The 24,890-nt window shown below is 38.8% G+C and overlaps 2 protein-coding genes across 2 annotated transcripts in view; one reads left to right on the top strand and one right to left on the bottom strand.

Annotated features, from left to right (window-relative positions):
• LOC131034287 (uncharacterized) overlaps positions 1-23,769 on the bottom strand; it is a 30,177-nt gene extending 6,408 nt beyond the window's left edge. The window contains exon 1 of the mRNA XM_057965733.2: positions 23,172-23,769. Within this exon, the coding sequence (XP_057821716.2) occupies positions 23,172-23,445 (274 nt within the window). The 5' untranslated portion in view covers positions 23,446-23,769. The remainder of the gene's footprint in view (positions 1-23,171) is intronic.
• On the top strand, positions 6,777-8,910 carry LOC131874611 (uncharacterized). Its single transcript, XM_059218254.1, has 5 exons — positions 6,777-6,811; positions 6,912-7,064; positions 7,157-7,557; positions 7,671-8,079; positions 8,179-8,910. The coding sequence occupies exons 3-5, from the start codon at positions 7,168-7,170 to the stop codon at positions 8,775-8,777; spliced, it is 1,398 nt and encodes a 465-aa protein (XP_059074237.1). The 5' UTR covers positions 6,777-6,811; positions 6,912-7,064; positions 7,157-7,167; the 3' UTR covers positions 8,778-8,910.
• Positions 23,770-24,890: the final 1,121 nt, after the last annotated feature.

Here is a 24,890-nt window from a genome sequence, read left to right as displayed (position 1 = left end):
CATTGGTGCTCTTAGTTTTGTTTCATTTTTTTAAAATATACTGTCAATTCTTGTTCTTATTTACAAACAAATCCAAGTTCACAATCAGTACATGTCTATAAGCAGTAGATTTGAGAACACCCTAAAATATAGTGTTAATATTAACTTCTTGGGGCATTTCATTGGTTGATTTTTTGAGGTATTTTGTGTTTGTGTTTTGAGTTCATTGTGATGGACCGACTATACTCAACTATATTTTTTCTTTTTAATTTGAATAAGTAAAATAACTTTACTGTTGTGGGTTGAAGTGTTGTATACAATAGCTCAAGGAACAAAACTAGAACCTAATTAGATAGTTTAATAAATGTGAAGAAACACTTGTGTTCTTATGTATCTCCAAATCTTATTTTTCAAATTGAAGGTTTAGATAGACCTAATGATGTATGGGTTGAACTAAAATCTTTGTTTAGCAAATCAAATGAAATGAGAGCCATCAACTGGAAAAGGACCTTGTTAGTCATAATCCACATTTTTAAAAAAAAATATTCATGATTTCATTTCACATTTCAAATCACTAGGGGTTACAACTAAAGGACTATAATAGAGAGAAAACAACTTAATGTACTTCAAAATTCAATCCTGATTATTATGTCTTTGTTTCTACATTCCATGCTACTAAAAATGCTTTGGGTATTGAATTTGGTGTGCCCTCCGTTGATGTGTTTGTTGATAGTCTCTCTAAAGAATGGAACAAGTTAATTCAAATGGGTACAGTTAAGTTTTCTAAATAGCATGCATTGGTTACAAATCAATCTACAATGTTCAAAAAGGCATCAAGTAGTTCAGATAAGAAGCAAAAGACAAAATCATAGGCCTATATTGTTTCCAAAACAAAATCAGTCTTCTTCTACTTCAAAGGTAGATCTTAGACATCCTTTGCTTCAAAAGCAAAATCATGAAAAACAAGAAAAGTCAGATGTGTTCACTGTATGAAGGGAGGGCATGATGAATAAAAATGTATGAAGAAACAAATAGACTGGTTGACTAATATCCTCAAGAAGAAGAACATCGACCTTTCTCTTTCTCAAGTTTCTTCCTCCTCTTCCAAATCTGATAAAAAGAAAGGTAAGGCATTGTTAACAATTGTCTCTTCCTCTTCTAAATCATGGATTCTTAACTCTAGTGCTTCGCATACAATGGCTTCTTTCAAAACTTTTCCTCCTCAATAGAGCCATTCTATAGGCAACAGATTCTTATAGGTGATGGTTCTTTAGTAGATGTCTGTGGGACTAGATTTGTTGTTATGGGTGATGGAATATTCAATAATGTTCTTTGAGTACCATCTTTGTCAACAAATCTCTTTTATGTCTCTCATATCACGCACGTGAGTAAAGTAAGATAGTTGGATTCATTCTAGATTCATTTGTAATGAAAAAATTAGAAGATGGTGCTCGAATTGTGGTTGGAAAGGTTAGTCATTAGTCTAGATTGTGTTCATTTTCTCACTTTGTGCCAGAATCACCTTCTACAACACTTCTTACTCATACTAAAAATGTGAATAAGCTTTGGCATGAGCAATTCAGCATCTCAACTGCTATTATCTTGAACAATTGAGTCAACAAGATATGGTTACAAGGCTTTAAAAAAATCTCTTTTTTTGATGGGGTGTGCCACAAATGCGTCATGGGATAATATCTTTAGGATAAGTTTGAAAAAGAAGTCTTGGCAAACTTCACAAGTTTTGGAGTTGATTCACAATGATCTTTTGGAGCTTTTCCTGTCATTGTCTTTCAACAAAGTCCAATATGTACTTGCCTTTATTGATGTTTTCTCAGGATTCATTTGGCTATATATTCTTCAACAAGAGAGTGATGTCTTTTCCAACTTCAAAGCACTCACTAAGAAATGATTTGAGTCAAGATCCTTTGGATAGACAATGATAAGGAATATGTGAATCACCACTTGAGAAGTTTTGTACCAAAGAGAGTTTTGATCGTCAAAGGTCTACACAATCCACAACAAAACATGGTTGCAGAGTAGAAACACAGAACTTTGAAATACATGGCCAATGGCATGATCCACTCTTGCTTACTTGGTCCATAGTACTAGGCTATGAGCATAAACTGTGCTGGCTACATTCATGACGCAGCCTTGAAAAGTATCACTTGTTTTGAATAGGCCATAGAAAACATGTAGTTGTGCATTTCAAATTTTTTGCCTCCGCTGCATGGGCCTATATTCCCATAGACAAATGCAAATCTTTGAAAACACAAAGCAAGCCTTGCATTTTTTGTTACGTAAATGAGACAATGGTAATTGCTTGTTTATTATTGAGGAAGGAATACATTTTATAGGCAATTACATTGCAAGAGTTTCTAAAAGAAACTACCGAACAACTGAAAACAGAAAATAGAAACATTCTATCTAAACTAAACTAACAAAATACAATGTTGACCATTAATATATGTAGATATTACTCTAACACCCTCCCTTAATGGTCAATCTATCAACTACACCAAGTTGCCCCCTAAAATTAACAAACTTATCTGGGCTCAGAGACTTGGTGAGAATATCTGCAGTCTGATCCTTTGTCGGAACATAATGCAGCTGAACTGATTTGTCTTCTACTAGCTTGCAGATGTAGTGACAATGATGCTCAACATGCTTGGTACATTCATGGAAGACTGCATTTTTGGCCAGTTTGAGCACCCCTTGATTATCAGTGTACAAGGGAGAAGGTCCTGCTTGTGACATTTGCATATCAGAAAGCATCCTTCGTAACCAAACTGCCTCACACGCTGCCTTAACTGTTCCCCGATATTCTGCTTCAGTCGAAGAAAGTGCCACTGCCCGTTGCTTCTTGCTGGTGCATGTTACAACACCTGTACCCAAACTGAATACATACCCAAAAGTGGATTTTCTATCATCCACTGAACCTGCCCAATCTGAGTCTGTATAAGCAATCAGCTTTGGATCCTTGCACCTCGTATATAGAATGCTAAAATCTGAAGTGCCCTTCACATATCGTAGCAAACACTTTGCTGCAACCCACTGATCAGCTTTTGGGGCTATCATGAAGCGAGAAATGTAGCTCATGGCAAAATTGAGATCAGGTCTAGTGGTAGTGAGGTAGATGAGGCTACCCACTAGTTGCCTAAACGTTATTTCATCCACCATCGGTGAATCAGATTTGGCTGACAACTTCAACCCTTTCTCCATAAGTGTGGAAGTAAGTTTACAATCATGCATTCGAAATTTGTCTAGCAAACTTTTGGCATACTTAGACTGTGAAATAAAAATACTGTCACCAGTCTACCAAACCTCAACACCTAAGCAATAATGGAGAGGCCCCAAATCTGTCATGTCAAAAGCCTGGCACAAATCTTGTTTGATTGCTACAATCAAATGTGTTGAACTGTCAGTAATGATTAAGTCATCAACATAGACAACAACAAAAAAGAATAGCATCACCAGAGTGTTTAACATACAGATTAGTGTCAGAGGGACTGCGTTGAAAACCATGATCAACCAGGTACTGATCAATCTTGATGTACCAAGCCCGAGGAGCTTGTTTCAGGCCATGGAGTGCTTTCACCAATCTACATACTTAATGTTCTTTACCGAAAACCTTGAAACCAGCAGGTTGCATCATATAGGCTTCTTCCTGCAACTCTTGACATCCATCTGATGGAGTTTCTATCCAAATTGTGCTGCAATAGCGAGAAGAAGACGAATTGTGCTCATCTTGGCAATAGGAGCAAAAGTCTCCTCATAGTCAATGCCCTCCCGCTATGTGAATCCTCGGGCTACCAACCTTGCCTTATATTTATCCAAAGTACCATTTGCATGATACCTGACCTTGTAAACCCATTTGCAATTGATAGGTTTCTTCCCAAGAGGAAGATCAGAAAGGATCCAAGTGTTATTCTTCAGAAGACTATGGTATTCAGCTTCAATAGCCTTTTCCCACTCAAGGATTCCTTTAGCCTCTGAATATGTTTGGGGCTCATAGATGCTGTGGATGTTGGCCATAAGAGAAAAATTTACTGTGTTTTGTTGCTTGCTCTTTCTACGAACTGTTTTGCCCTCAATGAGCTCATCATCATGAAGGTCCCCTATAGTCTTGGCCCATCATTTAGGCCGAAGAGTAAAAGTACCAACATCTGGCATAAGAGAAACATCATCTCTTGGGGGTACTAGAACAAAGTCATTTGAATGTAGATCCCGAGGAAAGTCAGATGGTGGAGTATCATGCCTAGGAGTCTTGTCATCTTCAGAGTCGGAGTGATCTAAAGCCCTCCCATCAAGTGATCCTAAGAAAAGACAAAAACCCAAATTAGAAGCCTTCATAGGCTGATCCTCAAGACTCATAGTAGTAAAAGAAAGAAAAGGACCAGTAGTCTCATCAACCACAACATCACGACTGAATATGAGACGATCTCTCTCAACATCAATCAGCCTGTATGCCTTGTAATTGTCGTTGTAACCAGTAAACATAAGTTTTTGGCTCTTGGAATCCAGCTTGGCACGCTCGGCTTTTGGAATCCATACATGAGCAGTAGAACCAAAGACTTTCAAATGGCCCACCTTAGGCTTTCGTCCTAACCAGGTTTCTTCAGGAGTCATCTTCTTAACGGCCTGTCTAGGTGACCGATTCAAAAAATAGACTGAAGTATAAACTACTTCAGCCCAGTATTTCTTAGGAACATTTCTATGCTCCAACATAGAATGAGCCATTTCAGTAATGATGCAATTTTGACGCTCAACAACACTATTCTGCTGAGGGGTGTATGGTGTGGTAAGTTGGCGCTTAATGCCATGTGCAGCACAAAAGGTGGAGAAAGCAGATGAACAAAACTCCCCCCCATTATCTAACCTTAGAGTAATAATCTAAAAACCTAACTCTTTCTCAACTAAGGCCTTATACTGCTGAAATGTACCAAACACATCTAATTTATTCTTAAGAAAATACACCCACATTTTTCTACTGAAATCATCAACAAATAATAAAAAGTACCTAGACCTAGTAATTGGAGTGTTTATTGGTCCACATCAGAGAAACGAGAATCGCCTAAAATCGCCAGGACTCGGCGAGTCCGAGTGCGAGTCACCCTCGCCGAGTCCTGGGGACTCGGACTCGGACTCTGCCGAGTCCAGGCGCCAGACTCGCCAGACTCGCCGAGTTTGGCGAGTTTGGCGAGTTTGGCCGAGTCCCGTGCCTGGGACTCGGCCGGCAGCGATGGGAAAGAAAAGTTAAAAAAAAAACAATTTAAAATGGTTTTTTTGACTCTTTTTTTTTGTGTTATTTTTGTTTTATACCTAAAAGTGACTTTCATTTCATTCATTTGCAAAAATAGGAGGAGTAAAGTGAGATAAAAAGAATAACAAGGGTGCATTGAAGAAAAACCAGCAAGGAAGATTTCTTCAATTTCTTCAATTTTCTTCAAGAGTTCTAAGAGGTAAGTTGGTAACATTGTTTTTTTGAGATTTTTTTGTTTCTTATATGCAAAAATTCATTTTTCTATTCTTTTTTTTTTGAAAGTTTTACATTTTATTCCAAAATCTTTTCTATGTTACTATGTAGGCCCAGGGTTTGTAATTTTTTTTTTTTTAAAGTAGGGTTTGAGTCTTTGACAAACCCTACAATTTAAAAAAAATAAAATTGCAAACCCTAGTTACCCTACTTTAGCTTTTTTGAAAAAAATGTTCAATGAGAATGAAATTATGAATGCACAACATAGAATGAATGTCTTAATTTATTTTTGCATTTGTAATGTTTTATTGCAGCAACCTTCACATTCTTATTTGCCTCAAGTTTCACAAAACAATCATACAATGTCCTCTTCTAGACCTCCCATTAGAAAGGACCCTGCTTGGAAATATCATGAGGATTTTCCAGGGCAAAGAAAAGGGCAAACAAAGTGTATATTTTGCAAAACAATATTCCATGGAGGCATATATAGATTGAAATACCATATTGCTGGTGTGCGTGGGCATGATGCCGACCCATGCACAAAAGCAGTCACTGAGGCCGTACGTGATTGCTATGTAATGGTTGAAGAAATTGAAAGGAAAAGGAAAGAAAAAGAGGATCTCACAGTCATTGGGAGACATGCACCTTTAGGAACAGGGACACAATTAGGTTGTGTTGGAGGGCCTTCTTCTTTACCTTCATATCGTCCCACTCATTTTGCTACTACTCATGCTTCCGGTTCTGCTTCTATAAGTGTCAGTGCTAGTGCCAGTGCCTCTGCCCCTTCTCATGTTCCTAGCACTGGCAGTGGTAGTGGGAATGTTAGCATTGGACCTAGGATTCGTAAATCTAGGTTGGATACCTTTTTTGCACCTCGCACTACTCCTGGGTCCCAACAGTCACTTGAGAGCATGGGTTGGAACAAGGAGGTCCATGATGCTGCTAAAATGGCAGTTGGCAGATTTTGGATCTATGGCAGTATTCCATTCTTCACAGCCAGGTAAATGTTTTATGTTTGATTGTTTTAATTTTTATAATTTGATTGTTCGTATTAATTTTTGTTGTATATAGTTTATTATACATAGTACATAGTACATACTTATCTCATTAAAATTATTTGTGACAGGTCACCTTATTGGCAAGAAATGGTTGATGCCCTTACCATTTGTGGGGCGGGGTTCAAAGCCCCTTCTGAGTTTGATTTGAGCGGACCCATTTTGACTGAATTGGTGAATGATGTGAAGAAAGAATTGGGTGATCAACGCCAAATATGGAGCACTAAAGGTTGCACCATCATGACTGATGGTTGGACAGACAAGAGAAATAGAACTCTCCTTAATTTTCTTGTTTCTTCCGCAGGTGATTGATTAATTTTAGTTTCATTTAGGCATTAATTTTTTATTTTTCATTTAATGATTTATTGAATGATCATTGATCTTGCTTTATTTTTTTATTTCAGGGGGCACCGTTTTCATCAAGTCTATTGATGCCTCCGCCCATTGCAAGAATGCCACCTACCTATGTGAGCAGATAGAGGAGGTGATTAATGAGGTGGGTGAAGAGAATGTGATACAGGTGGTGACTGACAATGCACCAAATTATGTTGCTGCAGGTAAACTTTTGATTACAAACTAATTTTGTTTGCAAATTAATTTCTATTTTGTAACCTCATTAATTACAATGCAACAAATTATGTTGTTGCAGGCAGACTATTGATGGAGAGGCACCCATCTATAGTTTGGACTCCATGTGCCGCCCATTGCATTGACCTCATGTTAGAGGATATTGGAAAACTTCCATGGGTCAAGACATGTGTAGAAAAGGCAAGAAATGTGTGCAAATTTGTATATAATCATTCATGGGTGTTGGCTCTTATGAGACAATACACAGAGCATAAGGAGTTAGCTCGTCCAGGAATCACAAGATTTGCCACAAACTTCATCACATTGCAGTCCATGCTTCGTTGTAAGATGGCCTTGAGACGTATGATTGTTGGTGAGGAGTGGTCTTCCTCATCCTATGCTGCCACCCCAGCAGGAAAAGATATGGCAGACTGCATTTTTGATGAGCGAGGCTTTTGGAGCCCTTGTGATGAGATAGTGAAGGTAATTTTTTTATAAATTCTACAATTTTTATTTAACTTTTTGTTTTATAACTTATTCATCATATTCTCTTATTTGCTCATGTTTTAAATTACACAATATTTTCAATTTTACAGTTTGTTAAGCCCTTGGTGGTTTTGTTGCGAGTTGCGGATGGAGAAAAGCCCGCAATGGGCTACATATATGAGGGCATGGATAGGGCGAAAGAGGGCATCAAATCTATCTATGCAGGAGATGAGAGCAAGTATGGTCCCATTTGGCAGATCATTGATAAGAGATGGCATCATCAGCTTCATAGGCCCATCCATGCAGCAGCCTATTATTTGAATCCGGCATTCCATTTTAGCCCTACTTTCAGGGCTGATGCGGAGGTCCTTGATGGGCTATACTCAGCCATGGACAAGATGGCACCTGTTGGTTGTACTCAGACAGATCTTATGCGAGAGCTACAGTTGTTCTCAAATGCACAAGGGGAGACCTTTTCTCGTCCTATCGCCAAAGAAAGTAGGACAACTATGATGCCAGGTAAAAATAAATTGTAATGCTTAATTTTAGTTTTATTGTATATTGTTAAATGAGTTTATGAGAGACTGATTTTATTTATTTTTCTCATTTCAAACTCAGATAATTGGTGGAACTTTTTTGGCCCAACGACACCAAATCTTCAGAAGTTGGCCATTCGCATCTTGAGCCAACCATGCAGTGCATCTGGTTGTGAGCGCAATTGGAGTATGTTTGAGCACATACACTCCAAGAGGCGCAATAGATTATCCGTGGAGAAGATGAATGATCTTATCTTTGTTCACTATAACCTCCGCCTGAGAATGAGAAAGAATGCATTAGCTGACATCTCTCCTATCATTCTAGATGAGGTTGATCCTGAGGCAGAGTGGGCCATTGAGACAGATCCTGTGGCTGTCTTTAGTGATGATGACACTGATTGGATCGACCAGGTAGATATAGAGGCTGAGGCTGTAGCCATGGCAGAGGAGGAGCAGAGAGCACGAGCAGAGAGAGGAGATTCAGAGGCAGATGGTGATAGTGACAGAGATGGTGACAGTGACACAGATGTTCCTGATGTTGGTGAGCATGGCGTGGTGTCACGAGGAGCGGCTATGGCTGCCCAATCATCTATGACCTACCTTAGACGCCTTCGTAGGCGGGCGGGGCCTTCATCGGAGCCGACGTCGGGGCCGGAGGGTGCAGACTCCTCTGCGCCATAGGCTTGTAGATGTATTTACCTTTGTTATTTGTATGGAACATTTGATGATGATCATATGATGACATGGATTTTTTATTCCATGAGTTTTGTAATATTGTATACATTTGACAATATTTATATATCTATGTTTGTTATTTCCTTCAGCTACAATTTGCGTTTATGTTTATGTGATAGATCATAGATGTATACTTGTGTATGTATTATGTAATGAAATGAGCCAAGTTTGATGATGTTATTGTGTCTTATTCAATAAAGGGTGCATGAAATAAGTTTTAAATCTTAAAAAATCTCTAAATTTTTTGAGTTTTTCACTTTCCCGAGTCCAGCCGAGTCTGGCGCCGAGTCCCGAGTCCGAGTCCGATTTGGCCTTGCCGAGTCCGAGCCGAGTCCGAGTTTCATTTCTTTGGTCCACATACATCAACGCGAACCAATTGAAGTACCTTGGAGGCTCACCAAGAATCGCCATTTGAGAATGGTGTCCAATGCTGCTTCCCAGCTTGACAAGCTCCACAAATGCCATGATGCTAAGTTTGGATCTCAGGTAGACCAGCAACCAAACCCTCCTGAGATAACTGAGAGAGATAGTGCACATTCAAGTGTCCATAACACTGATGCCAAAGATTGCTGATGGAAGAACTTTTGGCTGCCATGAGAAGCTCCACAAGAATCGCCATCTGAGAATGGTGACCAATGCTGCTTCCCAACCTGACAAGCTCCACAAATGCCATGATGCTAAGTTGGGATCTCAAGTAGACCAGCAACCAAACCCTCCTAAGATAATTGAGAGAGATAGTGCACATTCAAGTGTCCATAACACTGATGCCAAAGATTGCTGATGGAAGAACTTTTGGCTGCCATGGCGTGCTCCTAAGAATCACTAGAATCAACAAGTCTATAAAGATCATGATCCTGTTGTGACATTTTCACACATCACCCCATTGGAAATGGGGATCCCCTTGTTTTTTCTTTTTGGGGTGATGTTTTGGCATCGTAGGGTTTTGTCTCCAGTCTCTCACCTTTGCAAATGAGCCAAGTTTTTTGAAATTTGGAGTAGTCACCAAAATCAGTGAAGAGAAAGAATGGTCGAAATAGTGTTTTGATGCTAGGAATGGGCTCAGACAGGTCGAAGGAATAAAATCGCAATTTCCCGAGATCAATTATGACAACTTCCTATTTTTAGGAAATTTTGCTTTTTTGTTTTTTTCTAAATTTAGAAAGTTTTGTTTTTGGCATTTTGGGGCCAATTCGGGAATCTGCTTTTTCGAGTTGCTTTTTTCTAAAGATAGAAAGTTGTTGTTTTCCTTTTTCAAGAACGTAGGTGGTCATCGAGGCAAGAAAGATGTCAAGTCAAGAGAATTCATCCAGAGAAAACTTTCGTATCCAAAGGATAATTTCCAAAAGGCTAGTTGAAAATCATAAGAAAACAGCTAAGTCTGAAGTCAAGATCAAGAAATTTTATTATTCAAATCGTCAAGATCACTCGTCCATAAAGAAATTCCTTCATCAATGACCAAGTCCGCCCATGCTTGGAAGAAATTTCTTGTTGCAATATCAAGTCCGCTATGGCATGAGGAAGACTTTCCAAGGCTTCATGAAGTCCACCCTCCTTGAGGTAGAATTATCCTAACTCATGATGAAGTCTGCAATGCTTGGTGAAGAAAGTTCCCAATGCCACATCCAAGTCCGCACTAGGGGGTATGAATATTCCTTGTCCCATCACCAGATTTGCCCAAGGCATAAGGAAAGTTCCTTGAGAACATGCAAAGTCCGCCCAAGGCATAAGGAAAGTTCCTTGAGCACATGCAAAGTCCACCCTATAATGGATGGGATTTGCCACCTTAGGAAAGATGAATCCCCAAGGACAAATTATCCGTCCGATTACCTCTTCGAACAAGCGCAACGTTGAGCCAGGAGCAAAAGGAATGCTCTGGATCTGTCAGAGAATTGAGATGAACCTCTGACGAACTCTGCAACGTTCTATAACCGAGACAATAGCGCGGGCCCAAGACTGCAATGCGGATTGTGGACTGCACTGCGGTGCTGGACAGAACGCAGAGCTAGACAAAGATGCCTGGTTCTTATAGACATAACACAGAACAAAAACATAATTAACTAAACTACTAACCGCTTAAACTGAAATATGAAGTAGAAAGGATAGAGCAAATAGGGAACCTGGGAAGCTCTCAAGTTTAAGACGCCAGTGCCCTGCGCTATTGTCTGTATGTCCAAAAAACGATAAATCCCAAAGTCCAAGTGTTGGGTCAAACCTATACCTGTGCACACAGAAAAGGGGGAAAATGTTGGGGCTGTATAGGGGCTTGCCTTAGTCAGACCCCCGCTTAGGTGTTTCCACCGCCACGGACAGCCAGATTGGTATAGATTGAAAAATAGATAACTTGGAAAAAATTGGTAAATTGGTAAATAGATGCAAAAAGAAATCTAATTCCTATTGCATGCAAATAGATATTGGAATATTGGTAAATACACTTATTAATGCAAAGGACTCATTGCATGAAAGTGAAATAGAGAGAGTAAGTTTTGAAATCAAACCCTCCTTGATATTTGGCATCGCGAGCGTGATGAAGCCCACTTGATAGACGAATTGGTAAGAAGCCACCACGAGGTTGGGAAGCTTGATGTTGGTATTGATAGCTTGCTTTTGATGGTGATGTTGCAAGAGCCAAGAGCTTGCCAAAGAGAGCTTTTGAGAGAGCTTGAGAGAGCGCAAAGATCAAGAGCCAAGAACCCAAAGTGGGAACCTCCCCAAATGAGTTGGAAAGGGTTTTTAATTCGAAACAAGCGTTGAGAGTCGTTACGGCACGACGCAGGCGAAAAGACACGCATTGGCGCGCATCTGAGTCACCGACACTTTTAAAATCCGACCGTTTTTCGGGACGTTAGCACGGCGCGCAGACATCCCTGCGTCGCGCTGACGTTCGTCGAGAATAGGTCCCAAAGGGCTAACAGGGCTAAACAATGATCTTTAGGATGAAGGTCCTATGATGACAAAATGTTGCAATTTTGATCATAGGGTCATCATAAGTGCCTTAGGCGTCACGCACAAGTGTCATAAATGCACCGGGTACAATTTGGGACACTACACGCCCAAGACACATGAAAAGTTCCCCAACCACACATGAAGTCCACCAAGGCATGAGAGAATTATCCTAAGTCATCATGAAGTCTGCCCTTGGTGGATAAAGAAGTTTCACTAAAGCAAGTGTGGAAACACAAGAAAATTCGCCTAAAGCAAATGGTGAAGGCATAAATAATAAAAGCAAAGAGAAAATTCGCCCAAGGTGAAAATGAAGAAATTCGAAATTTTTTGGGCTAAGTATGGCAACATAGGAAAATTTCCAATCAATAGGAAAGTCTGTCGTGGATTGCTTGGTGAAAATCCTTGTTCAAAATTTCAAATAGGAAGAACATCCAATGCCTAAAGAAGAAATTCCTTGATTGCCAAGAATCAAGTCCACCTAGGAACATGGAAAATTCCTCCAAGAAGCAAGGATTATCCACAAGACCATAGGAAGTCCACCCAAGGGGGGTATAAGAAAAGAGGAAGAATTTGAAAATTTTGGTTAAGCGTTGAGGAATAAAGCAAAAAAAGGTTGAAATCAAGATGAAATTTGCCTAAGTGTTGAAAAGGTTCAAAACTCTAGAAAATTTGCCAAGTGTTGAAAAAGTTCAAAACTGCAAATTTCCAAGACATCTTCCGAAAGAATTTCAAAGCCAATTTCCACATTGGAGGCCAACTTTGAAAATGATTCCTTAAGCAATTTAGGGAATTTTATCAAAATTCTCACGTTTACTAAGAATTGAGGGCGGATTTTCATTCGAATTCCAAATTTCTTTCAGATTTTCAATCGGAATTTGTAATTTTCCAGAAGTGCATAAGAACTTTCATTTCGGATTCTTCAAATTTTATTCAAAATCATCTCACTTTTTTATGCTTTTTAGGGGCAAATGCTTCAATTTCCAAAATTTCACTAAGTCTAAGAATTATCCTTTGAAAATTTCTTCAAACTTTGCACTCTAGGCTGGAAATTAACATCAAACCCCCTTATTGTTTTTTTTAACTTAGAAAATTTTCATGATTTCCAGGTGGTAGATGTCAACTCAAGGAAGGATTTCAAGAAATGTGTAGATGTGAATCAATAACAAAGGACCAAAGCTGGAGCCCAAGATCGTGATGGAATGGAAGAGGGTTGGGGATACCAACCATGGCGGTCTGTGTTGATGTGTAGCTAGGTCAGATCCCTTCTAGGGCCAACCTAGTACACCTAATGGCTAATTGACCTTTTGGCCTTAGCCATGTTTGCTATTACATTTTGTTACATAAATTCTTGTTTAGGTCTGGCCCTATTTGGGCGGTGTATGTAACTTGCAAATATGTAAATTGGGCAAGGCCCATAATGTAACGTGTAATAGGTCAAGACCTATATGTGTAACTTGTAAATCATAATGTAACTTGTGATTCTTGACACCAAAATTATGCAAGGCCGACTAGAGACATAGAAGGCATTGACACCTATATATGCAAGGTGATCTGAGGTCAAATAACAATCAGATCAGCGAATCATCTATCTCTCTAATGTGCGACTTAACTCTGCACATCAACCAGCGAGCTATCTACTATTGGCGAATCATCTTCAGCAAGTTATATCTGCTATTCAGGCTAGCGATCTGCCCTCTGCCTTCTAATCAGCAAAAAAACATTGCAAGCGAATTGATATCTCCAGTCAAGCGAATTCTGTCTAAGGTTGGCGATCCATCTTCCAGGCTGGGCGAAGATCATATAAACATTACTCAAAGGCAGCGAACTCCATTTTGGGCTGTCAAAGTGATTCATAGTGATAGTGATCAGAACTTCAAGGCAGATTTGTGTATCTCAGATAAGTTGTGTTATATTTTGGATTGTGCCCTAACAAGGAACATTGTAAATCTGATACTGTGTTTGATCTAATACAATCTGAGATATTTGTTGTTGGGTTTTTCTCCTCCAAGAGGGAGGTTTTCCCAGGGTACTGCTGTGTTATGTGTGTTGCATTTGTTATTTTCTATTTACTGTTATCAATCTGATCACAAAATCAACATGGTATGAGAGCTTGGTTAGAATTGGTTGTGATCAAATTGATAGTAGTTTGTTTCACCTCTCCTTCTACACACAAGATGGTGGCGAGCATGCCAACCATAAAGGCTTATCTAATGATGCACGTGGTGCCTAGAAATCATGGTGGAGGGGAACAATGTCATCTTGCATGATGCAATATTAATATCACCTTGGCTAGTTATCTTTGTTTCCATACTGGACAACCTCGTGTGCAGACCACAGTGATGCTGCTACACCATAGATAGCGATGACTTCATCAACCACAGAGAGTTCTCAAGACTTGCAGGGTCTCCACTTGAATACATGGCTGGGAAAATCAATAAAGAGATAAGTAGTCCTTTAATGTTCATGTATTGCATATGTAGTCATTAAATATGTGTGTTATTTACATTGGCAGCAGATAAGCTGCATTTGAATGTACTTACCATGTGAAACTTGCCCCTTACTTGCAGGATATTTCATCACAGGCTGTTGCTCTTCAGGTTATAGGTTTTTGGAATTCTATTTGCAATGAAGAGATTGACATTCAGGAGGAATATGAAGGGGATTTTAGTGAAGCAATAGGCGCTCTTGCTTATGCTCTATAGGTGGTCTTTGAGATAAAGAAAGGATAGACCAAGAAGCATTCAAGGGAGAAAGAACTTGAAGCTTGCAATCATAGAACTGAGATGATGGCCGGAAGCGTTTCTTCAAGGAAGGAATATTTTGAGGCATCCTATGAGGAAGCATCACTGGCTGAAGTCTAGAGACAGCTTGCTACCATAAAGCTGAGTTGGTGATACATAACTAGAGCTAACCTTGGACAAGGAGGTCAGAAAATTGATTTCAGCTTCAGAGGGAGCTTGACGTTCCAGCTTCAGAGGAAGCATGACATTTCAGCTTCAGAGGGAGCTTGCGGAAGCTTAAGGGAGCTTGACTTTTCAGCTTCAGAGGAAGCCACATATTTTGGTTAATGCATTCTTCTCTAGGAGAAGTTTGAGGTGAAAGCCCTCGTTCCACCCTCTGCGACTAGGCATGGTGGAAATGCATTCTTCTCTGGGAGAAGTTTGAGGTGAAAGCCCTCATTCCACCCTCTGCAAGTAGGTATGGTGGATCCACCCTCTGCGAGTAGGCATGGTGGAAATGCATTCTTCTCTGGGAGAAGTTTGAGGTGAGAGCCCTCGTTCCACCCTCTGCAAGTAGGTATGGTGGATCCACCCTTTGTGAGTAGGCATGGTGGATGTCATGGAAGAAATTTCATGAGGTAGCATTTGTTCTTATTCACCCTTTGGGAGTAGCTATGGAGAATGTCAACACTATTCTGTGATGAATACATGCATCTTTTCTATCCATGGGAGTAGCCATGATGAACCCATCCTCTGGGAGTAGCCATGGTGGTTGTCACTATTTGACTTGGTTATTCAAAAGGAATCCTCCCTAGCTAAGAGGGAGTGTTGATGTGTAGCTAGGTCGGATCCCTTCTAGGGCCGACCTAGTACACCTAATGGCTAATTGGCTTGTCGGCCTTAGCCATGTTTGCTATCACATTTTGTTACATTAATTCTTGTTTAGGTCTGGCCCTATTTGGGCGGTGTATGTAACTTGCAATTATGTAAATTGGGCAAGACCCATAATGTAACTTGTGATTCTTGGCACCAAAATTATGCAAGGCCGACTAGCGACCTATAGAAGGAATTGACACCTATATATGCAAGGTGATCTGAGGTCAAATAACAATCAGATCAGCGAATCATCTATCTCTCTAATGTGTGACTTACCTCTACACATCAACCAGCAAGCTATCTACTATTCGCAAATCATCTTCAGCAAGTTATATCTGCTATTCAGGCTAGCGATCTGCCCTCTGCCTTCTAATCAGCAAAAACATTGCAAGCGGATTCTGTCTAAGGCTGGCGATCCATCTTCCAGGCTGGGCGAAGATCATATATGACTACACAAACATCATTAAAAGACAGCGAACTCCGTTCTGGGCTGTCAAAGTGATTCACAGTGATAGTGATCAGAACTTCAAGGCAGATTTGTGTATCTCAGATACGTTGTGTTCTATTTTGGATTGTGCCCTAACAAGGAACATTGTAAATCTGCTACTGTGTTTAATCTAATACAATCTGAGATATTTGTTGCTGGGTTTTTCACCTCCAAGAGGGAGATTTTCCCAGGGTACTATTGTGTTATGTGTGTTGCATTTGTTATTTTCTATTTATTGTTATCAGTCTAATCACAAAATCAATAGTCTGGACCTCGAAGACTTCAAGAAAAGAAGGCAAAGAAATATTCCTTAATCCATAAATATTCCTTGGAAAAGATGAAGATTGATGGTGCCAAAATAGAGGAAACAATCAAAGCAATCCAAGACAAGATCTTTGTCACAGTCTCTGATGTGCTTGAGCAAGAAGCAGTTCAAGACAAAGACATGGATGTAGAGAACCTGAAGGCCAAAGTTCAAGAGCAACTTCTTCACTTCCGCGAATCCAATCCAAAAGCAACATTTTAGCAAGGCATCCTCATATCTGTCCATTGAGGATGGTTTTTGAAAACTAATAAGATGGACCTGATGGAATACAAGGTCGACATTATGCCAAGTGTCCCAATGGAAGAGCTCGGCCCCATAGTGACCAAGTTCATTGAATTTGTTGCCAAAGGAAAGGATAAGGGACACCCGCTTCTAAAAGAAAGCTGGATTTGGTGATTGTTTATTTCTCATTGGCCCACTTTGGATAACTATTGTAACAGACCCTAATTAGGGCTTTAATGTTTTAATCTTGGCCATTGATCTTGGATCAATTTGGGCCGTTGTTTTGTAATGGGGTGTCTATATAAGCCCTCCTCCTCTCATTTGTAAAGAGGGAGATTTCTGAGAAATTGTTGTAGTGATACTCCTTAAGTGTTAAGACATTATCCATTGTTCAATTGTTGGTGAATTTTTGTCTACTTTTGGAAGTTAGCATGGTTTCTTGGCTCTCAATAGAATAGATTTCATTTTTCAAGTTGATAGATTGAATGAAGGATTTGATAGAATTGCTTAATGTGGAATGGATGTGTTCTTACTTTTGATAATTGGCTGATTTTCAATTATTGTGCAAAGTTAGCCTGAACCAATAAATGAAAACTTAACTTCTACTACTATATTCATTGTTCAAAATGTTGGTGAATATCAGTGATATGAAAATCTTTTGAATTTCTTAGAAGATAGCATCGTTCGTGTAGTTGTTGAATTTGGTGAAGCAAGAATTGGTTTTAATTCCACTTTTGCAATTTTTGTCTCCAAAGTTCATAGGATTAGCTTAGAATTAGAATTATCTTCCTAAACCCTCCCTTTGCCCTTTCTTTTCAAGTCTTAGTAGAAGTAGGATTGAAAGAACTTATTGCAAAATCATTCCAAAAAAGAAGAAAGTTACAAGTGTCGGCAAGCAACAGAATCCTTTGATTGATTCACTCCTCGAACAACTGTGTAAGTTCCCCTTGAGATTACCAGCATATCACAACGAACCAACTGAGACTATCCGCATGAATCTAGAACCTTGGAGTCGTCTTTGTGATCACACAGTCCATCTATTTAGCACATAGAAGATTTTGATCAAGAGAGAATAGGATATCTTTGGATATTTTATTCTGAGTTGAGCTTGCATAAAAAACACACCAACAAATCCTCAAGTCCCATAGCAATTGTAGTGCGGGTCTCCCTAACAACAATACTGCAAGTGTGGGCACTGAAAACAACATCCAACAGGGGAGAATGTCTCATGATCTGACTAACTGAGGGAAGGTTAAGTTCCATGCCTGCAACATAGTATACATCGAGAAATATCAAATTTCTCCCTCCAAAGTGAATCTGCACATTGCCCTTACCGGCAACACTATACTCTCCTCCTACAAAGATCATTGAATCAGAGAATGGTTTGAATTTTGTGAACCAATCCCGACGATGAGTAAAATGCCAAGAAGCCCTTGAATCGATATACCAAGCAAAAACATTTACTGGATATGCAATTATTTTGGCCATAAAGGCGTAGAAAGAAGATTCTTTTTTATCAGAGTGCTCTGCGATATTTGCTTTGGGTTGAGACCCTCCCTACTTTTGCTTAGAAGCCAACCGATGGCGACAGTCGCCATTCATGTGACCATACTTGTGGCAATAATTACACTAAACGTTCTTTTTCTTCTTGTTGTCTTAAGAAGGACCTGAACCCTTCAGCTGAGAAGATTGACCTTCCCCTTTGTCCTTAGCAGAAGATTTAGCAGAAGATTTAGCAGAGAATGCTTGTTCTGTGGAGGACGAACTGGCACTCCTCCCAAATTGTTGTCTCCAACGATCCTACTGTAAAAGCTTGTTACAAAGATCTAGAAACTTTAAATCAACATTAGTTGAAGTAATGTTGAGTGTCTCGACAAAATGCTCATAAGACTTAGGTAGACTCTTCAAAGTGATGACTACCATGTCTTCCTCCATTTTTCAACCAATCGCCTCCAACTGATCAAGGATGTCCTTAATCTTTGTCAGATGCTCTTGTAAGGACATTTTCTCATCCATCATGATGGAAAACAGCATGTTCTTGAGAAAGAACGCTCTTCTCTTATCGAAGGTTTCATGAAGGGCCTTCAAATGATCCCAGATTTCCTTAACAGTTTTACCAGATGGCACCTGAGGGAGCTGATCATCTGTGACTGAGAGTTTGATGAGCATGACAACTTCTCGGTTTCGCTCATCCCGTTTGTCCTGGTCTTTTCCTGTTGTTGAAGGACGTGTAGACGTGCCCAGAACAACTACATCAAGGCACCTATACTCAAAGATAGTCAGCATACGCTGCTTCCAAGTGTTATAGTTTTTCCCATTGAATTTTCGGCTACTTTCAAGCCATAATATTTGTCAAAGATGCCATCATGTACCCCGAGGTCAAACTAGTGAAGGCACAGAAATCAAGGCAGAAGCTTCAGATTTAAAATCTAACTAGGCATGAATCCCAAGGCACAATTTCCGAGACAAAAATGTCTCCTTGTAAAACTCCCAATGCAAAAAACTCTAGAAACCCTTCGTCGAGTTTCACAAAATGCCTAGAAAGAAAAGTCTGAAAAACCTCAGATGAATCACACAACAAAGAAAACGTGAATACATTCGCGTCTAAAAATGCAAGTCACGGGAGACGACCAGACAAAGATCTGAGCAGACGCGAAAAAATAATACACACGTTGCTCGCAAAAACTCTTCATACATGGCATGATATTTTTGTAAAACGGTGCCCAAACTCATACGAGCCCTAGCCGTGTTGGAAAAACATGCAAAGAAGATGCAAAAACACGTTTCAAAAGGTCGCGATTTTGTAAAAATGGTCGTTGAACAAAGCAGCAACAAATGCGTGGAGAGAAAAACCTACGGCCTAGAAAATCGCAACCCCAAGAGAGTTTGATGCAAAAAAAATACGGCCCAAAAAGTGCCGACGGGAGGAAAGGAATATATATAATGACTTTTGTTCAAGGAAGCCATGATTTTTCCTTCAACCAGAATCCCCATGAAATTTCGAAAAGAAACAGACTTTAAGAAAAAAATTTAAAATTCTTACAAGAGGTCGCAGTAAAAATTTCCCGCTCTAATACCATGTTACGCAAATGAGACAATGGTAATTGCTTGTTTATTATTGAGGAAGGAATACAATTTATAGGCAATTACATTGCAAGAGTTTCTAAAAGAAACTACCGAACAACTGAAAACAGAAAATAGAAACATTCTATCTAAACTAAACTGACATAATCTAAAGTTAAACTAATAAAATACGATATTGACCATTAATATATGTAGCTATTATTCTAACATTTTTGTAGACTATCCAGATGGTGTGAAAGGGTATGTTGTTGCATCCTAATACTCAGAAGCTGATCATTGCAGGGAGTGTACAATTCAAGGAAATCTCACCAAGTTTTTACTCTCGTCACTTCTCCTTCTTCCTTCACTTTGGACTCCTTATTTGTTGGTGGTGCTTTAGAGGACTCCCATCCTACAAGTCAAGTATAATATAGAGGACTCTCCTCAAACTCAAAACTTTGAGACAGAGGCTTGTCCTACTACTTTTCTACCACTTTGGGCTCGTGGGACTCTATAGGTTGGAGGTTACTAGCTGGAATCTTTCAAACAATCTAACACAATCACAACATCAAGATAATCCTCATGCCTACATTGACTATTCCAAATTCACAATATTTCTGCAAAGTATCTAATATTGTTGAAAGGAATCAGAGCACACATACGATTCCTTCCTAAGGAATCAAACTTAATATTTGGTCTCACTTCCTAGAAGGAAGCAAATGGTTTAATGCAAGTGGATCTGTCAAATCAAGTATGTCGTGGATGGTAGCAATGATAAGTTCAAAGCACAACTTGTGGCAAAACGGTTCTCCCAAGTTGCAGGCATTGATTACACTAAGACCTTTATTTAAAATGAACTCCATCTGGTTGACTCTTTCCATTGCAACTGCTAATCACTGTGCTGTACATCAAATAGGTATGAAGAGTGCCTTTATATAAGGGGATCTTCAGGAGGAGGTATACACGAAGCACCCATAGGGATTCATTCAAAATTATTCTTTGGCATGAAGACTTCAGAATCTTAACAGGTTCAAACAAGCCCCTTGGGCTTGGTATGCAAGGATCAATTCCTTCCTTTCAAAGAGAGATCTCTCAATGTCACCTAGGTCCAAATGTCTATATTTTCTGACAAGATGCATACACTCCTAATCTTATTTTTATGTGTTGTTGATCTCATCATCACAAGAAGTTATTTATCCACAATTGGTATAGTCATGTCAGCTGTATGAGGCAAATTTGAAATGATTGACATGGGTCTTTTGCACTATTTTTCTCAATGTTGTGTTTACTTTACTTAGTCTGATTTCACGGTTAGTCTAACACAAATTAAGTGTGCTCTTGATCTTCTTACACAGTTTCACATGGCTGATTGCAAACCTGTTTGCACATGCAGCTATGGAGATCCGTGGAAATTCAAATATACAAATAAGAAAATAGTTGCCATGCTTTGTTAGTGGAGATTTCCCTTCCTTGAGAGCGGGATTTTGGGTTAGAGTTTATGGCTTACCTTTGGAGTTTTGTATCAAAAAGGAGCTAAGGTTTACACTTGAGTGCTTTCTATTTGACCAAGGCAAGGCAGGTTAAGCACTGGGCTGGGTTGTGGGGATACCCCTCAGTCACAAAAAAAAAAAGGAGCTGAAGAGAATTGGTAGAATCTGGGTGATCTTGAAGTTAATGATAATAATTCCTTTGATAGCTGTCACATGATTTATTCATAGTTAAAGAATGGTCTAGATTTGGATATCCCATTGCCAAAGAAGGTTATGCGTCTCTATGGCCTCTGACTATTTTTTGCTGGAAATGGATTATGAAGGCATACCCTTTAGACAGCATGCTCGTCACAAAATTGGTTGTGTGGCTAAAAATTGTTACAAGCACTCGCTGCCTCTCGACAGAAGAGATCCATGCCTGCCCATTCCATTTGAATTTCAATTGAAGGAGAGAGCAATTTCTAACAAAATAAAGGATTTTTTATTGCAAAGACATCATCAATGCTTATTTTCTGATTCAGTGGATGCCCATGCAGGAAATCCTTTTGGGCTACCTACTCAAATAAAGGTAAGGTATATCTCTGCTCTAATGAATGCTTAGAAGATAACGATGAGGATCAGAGTAAGGATTCAGAGCTTCTGATAGTCATGGAAACAAAAGATAAGAGGTTTGTAGGGTGTTCCCGAAAGGCCAGGTCCCCCATAGTTTCTAGTGAAAGAGAGATGGGCTCAAAGACAGTTGTGGAAGAGTTCACAAGGTGGTAAGGGGCTCTGTAAACAACATTCATAGAAATCTAAATTACGCTTAGGACCTTACCTAATGGGAAATATGTACAATAAAAATGGAAAAAGTCAGCCTAATGGGAAAATGGAAAGTTTTGGAGCTCCTGGCAGACTCAAGTCTGAGATGGCCTCAGAGGATTCAAGTCCTCATTAGAGGAAATCTATAAATTTAAGTTGTGATGGCGATACAACAGACGCACTTCGTATACCCATACATGTCTTTCCAATTGTTCAGATGTCCAGAAGTGAAAGAATGGAGCTGCAAAATCCGTTTTAATTGGAAAATGACCAGGAAAGATTCACCAGACAAAACATTGTAAGTGAAGAAATGCAAGTTACATTTAAGGTAAAGTTCCAACCGTAACTGATGGCTACATTTCAAGGTTGGATGGTCGATGGTCAGAATGTAACCCTGTTAGCGTGGTTCAAGCCCCAGTATCATTTCAAGCAGATAATTGTTTAGGAAGGAGATGTTGTTCAAACTCTTGCAAAAGGAAAGGGAGCTCCATGGTGAGTCACATCATCTCAATCTTAAATATGTATCTTCTAATGGTAAGATTCCTCCAGCTGAAAAGCCAAACTTAAAGGCGGTATTAAGTGAGGCCTTTTGGAAGGATTTGAATTGAAATGGAACAAGACAGAGACTAGATCCAGTTCAAATGAAAACCCACACCAAGCAGATGAAGCAGTGTGCTGATATTCTGAATAAGCTCATGTCACATAGATTTTGTTAGGTTTTTAATGTCCCTTGATCCTGTTAAGTTGAATATCCTGGACTGTTTTCAGATTATTAGTAAACCCATGGATTTGGGCACAATATAGACTAGGCTAAAAAATAAACTTCACAGCTAATGTGAGGATGACTTTTGCAAATGCAATGAAATATAATCCTCCTGGTAATGATGTCCATCACGTGGAGATTACTTGGAAACAACTATATGAGAGAAAATGAAGCGTTGTTAAGATCAAGTTGGCAGGACATGAAGTTTATAGAAAAACTAGCCAGGACATGTAGCTCATAAAAACTCAAAGTATAAAAACAAGATAACAGAGATAGAAAATAAATCAAAGGTATCTTCTAACATAAATTGTAGCTCTGCTTCAAATTTTCCAATTGAGCAGAAACCCAAGGCCGAACCATTTAGGTGTCCGATGTCATATATTTACAAAGCAAAGCTTTTAGCAAGGATCTTGCAGAGTTATCTGCTACCATACCAGAACAAGTGCTAACCTTCTTCAAGAAGCATACAGGACTCACCCAGTGTTAAGATGAAGTTGAGGTGTATGTTGATTCATTCAATAACAATAACTTATGGGAGCTTCAGATTCTTGTGAACAATAAATCTAAAAATGCAAGTTATATCCTAACTTAGATTATTTTCTTTTTGTTTAGGTATACATGAGTAAAATCAGGCGAAGACACATGCATACTTTTCTCAATCGGAATATAGTCTTCCACAGCGACACCCGTGGCTATTGCACTGCCGTCCTCTGTCCCGACGCATCGCACTATCTGGGGTTTCAAAAAATTCGATGATTTTTTTGTGGTTTTTGCCAGTTTCAGTCCCGAAATGGAAATCGAACTCCCTCGCACTCCAGCCGATCGAACCGAAACTGCAAATTGCTGCCGCGCTACCGAAGAAGACGAGGGCAAAATCACCGTCGGGGTCAAATTAACACTGGACGCCATTGTTGCAGCTCCCATCAATGCAAAACAAAACCGAAAAATAAAAATAACACACAGTAGCAGAAAATGCAGAAGAAAACTATGTGAAGCTGGAAACGAGGAACGTGTTATATCATGTAATGCAATTTTTTTATTTGGTATTCTGACGGAGAATACAAAGTTTTATGGGTGTCAGGAAAGCGAGCCATCGCCATGTGAGACAAGTTATTTTACTTTCAATAGGGTTGGTGTACATTAAGTAGAGTAGTTGGTCTGTGTATTCGGTGCAGTGTGTTTGGCTTTAGGAGAAGGTATCGAAGGCAAGGAAAAAGTCGTTGTCCATTGTTATGCTTTTTCTGCTCAACATCTCTTGTTTGGATTATATCTTTTTCTAATGGTGAAATTTAGATATTTATGTCATTTTTCATTTGTTGATGTTATTATTTAATGAATATTTTTTAATATTAAGGAGGTTTTAAAATAGTTGTTATTTTGATTTGTGGATTTCAATATTTTTCTTATTCAATGTGATGATAAATTTCTCCAAGTGTTTAATAGTTCGTTCATTGAATAAATTGTATTGTTTGTTCTTGATTTTTCTAAGATATTGTGCTTCACATTAAAGTGCACCGTTCTATTTCACATCAAAGTTGATGGCAGTTAGTTTCTAATTGAGCAATAAGAATTTTGGCTCTCCATATAATACTAGCTTCTATGTAGACTTTTTGTTGATGATAACATGTGGGTTTGGACTCCTCAAGATAACATGTTTTCCCCTAACAATTTACTCCATATATACTTCTAAAACTTATTCATAACAAAATTCTTTATCTCTATGTTATTCATGGGGTATGCATTTAAGTGGGTTTTCCATTTGTTCATCAATTTGTTCATTTGCTTCATCCTTATCTTCTTTCCTTTGTATAATATGTATTTAATGGAATTATATATTAACAAGTGTTATGTAGTGATTACTTCTATTAATAATCATCAATTTTGTTATTAGTTCTTGTCATTAAACATGTTTTGAATTAGAAATAACAATAATTGTTATTTATAGTTAATCTTTATTTTGCAATATTCTTAAAATCTTATCTATAATTATTACTTTTGAAACAACTTGTTAATTAAAAGTGAGTGTATTTTAATATTGTTTGCTAGGTTTAAATATTTAACAAATTTAGACAAACATCTCATAAACCCTTAAAACCTCTTGTCAACAACAAAGTAAAATGTAATCATTAAGTAGTGTGTAATATATTTGGGGATAAAAAGCGTGATTTGTTTGATTTGGACAAGTTTAATTGAGCTATTAATTTCTAATATAAATTTACATGTCAAAAACACTTATGAGTGAGGTCAAAAGGAGCCAAACTTGATAGCTAAGTTGGAGGAGATCAAGCCAAGGCTAGAAAGAAAGGACAAGGAATGTTGCTAGATGTGGAAAGATGAGGGATTTGTTCTTCAAGTTGTATCTCAATAAC

Source organism: Cryptomeria japonica, chromosome 3 (genome assembly GCF_030272615.1).
Source record: "Cryptomeria japonica chromosome 3, Sugi_1.0, whole genome shotgun sequence".
Taxonomy (NCBI): domain Eukaryota; kingdom Viridiplantae; phylum Streptophyta; class Pinopsida; order Cupressales; family Cupressaceae; genus Cryptomeria; species Cryptomeria japonica.
This window is presented reverse-complemented; position numbering and strand designations above follow the sequence as displayed.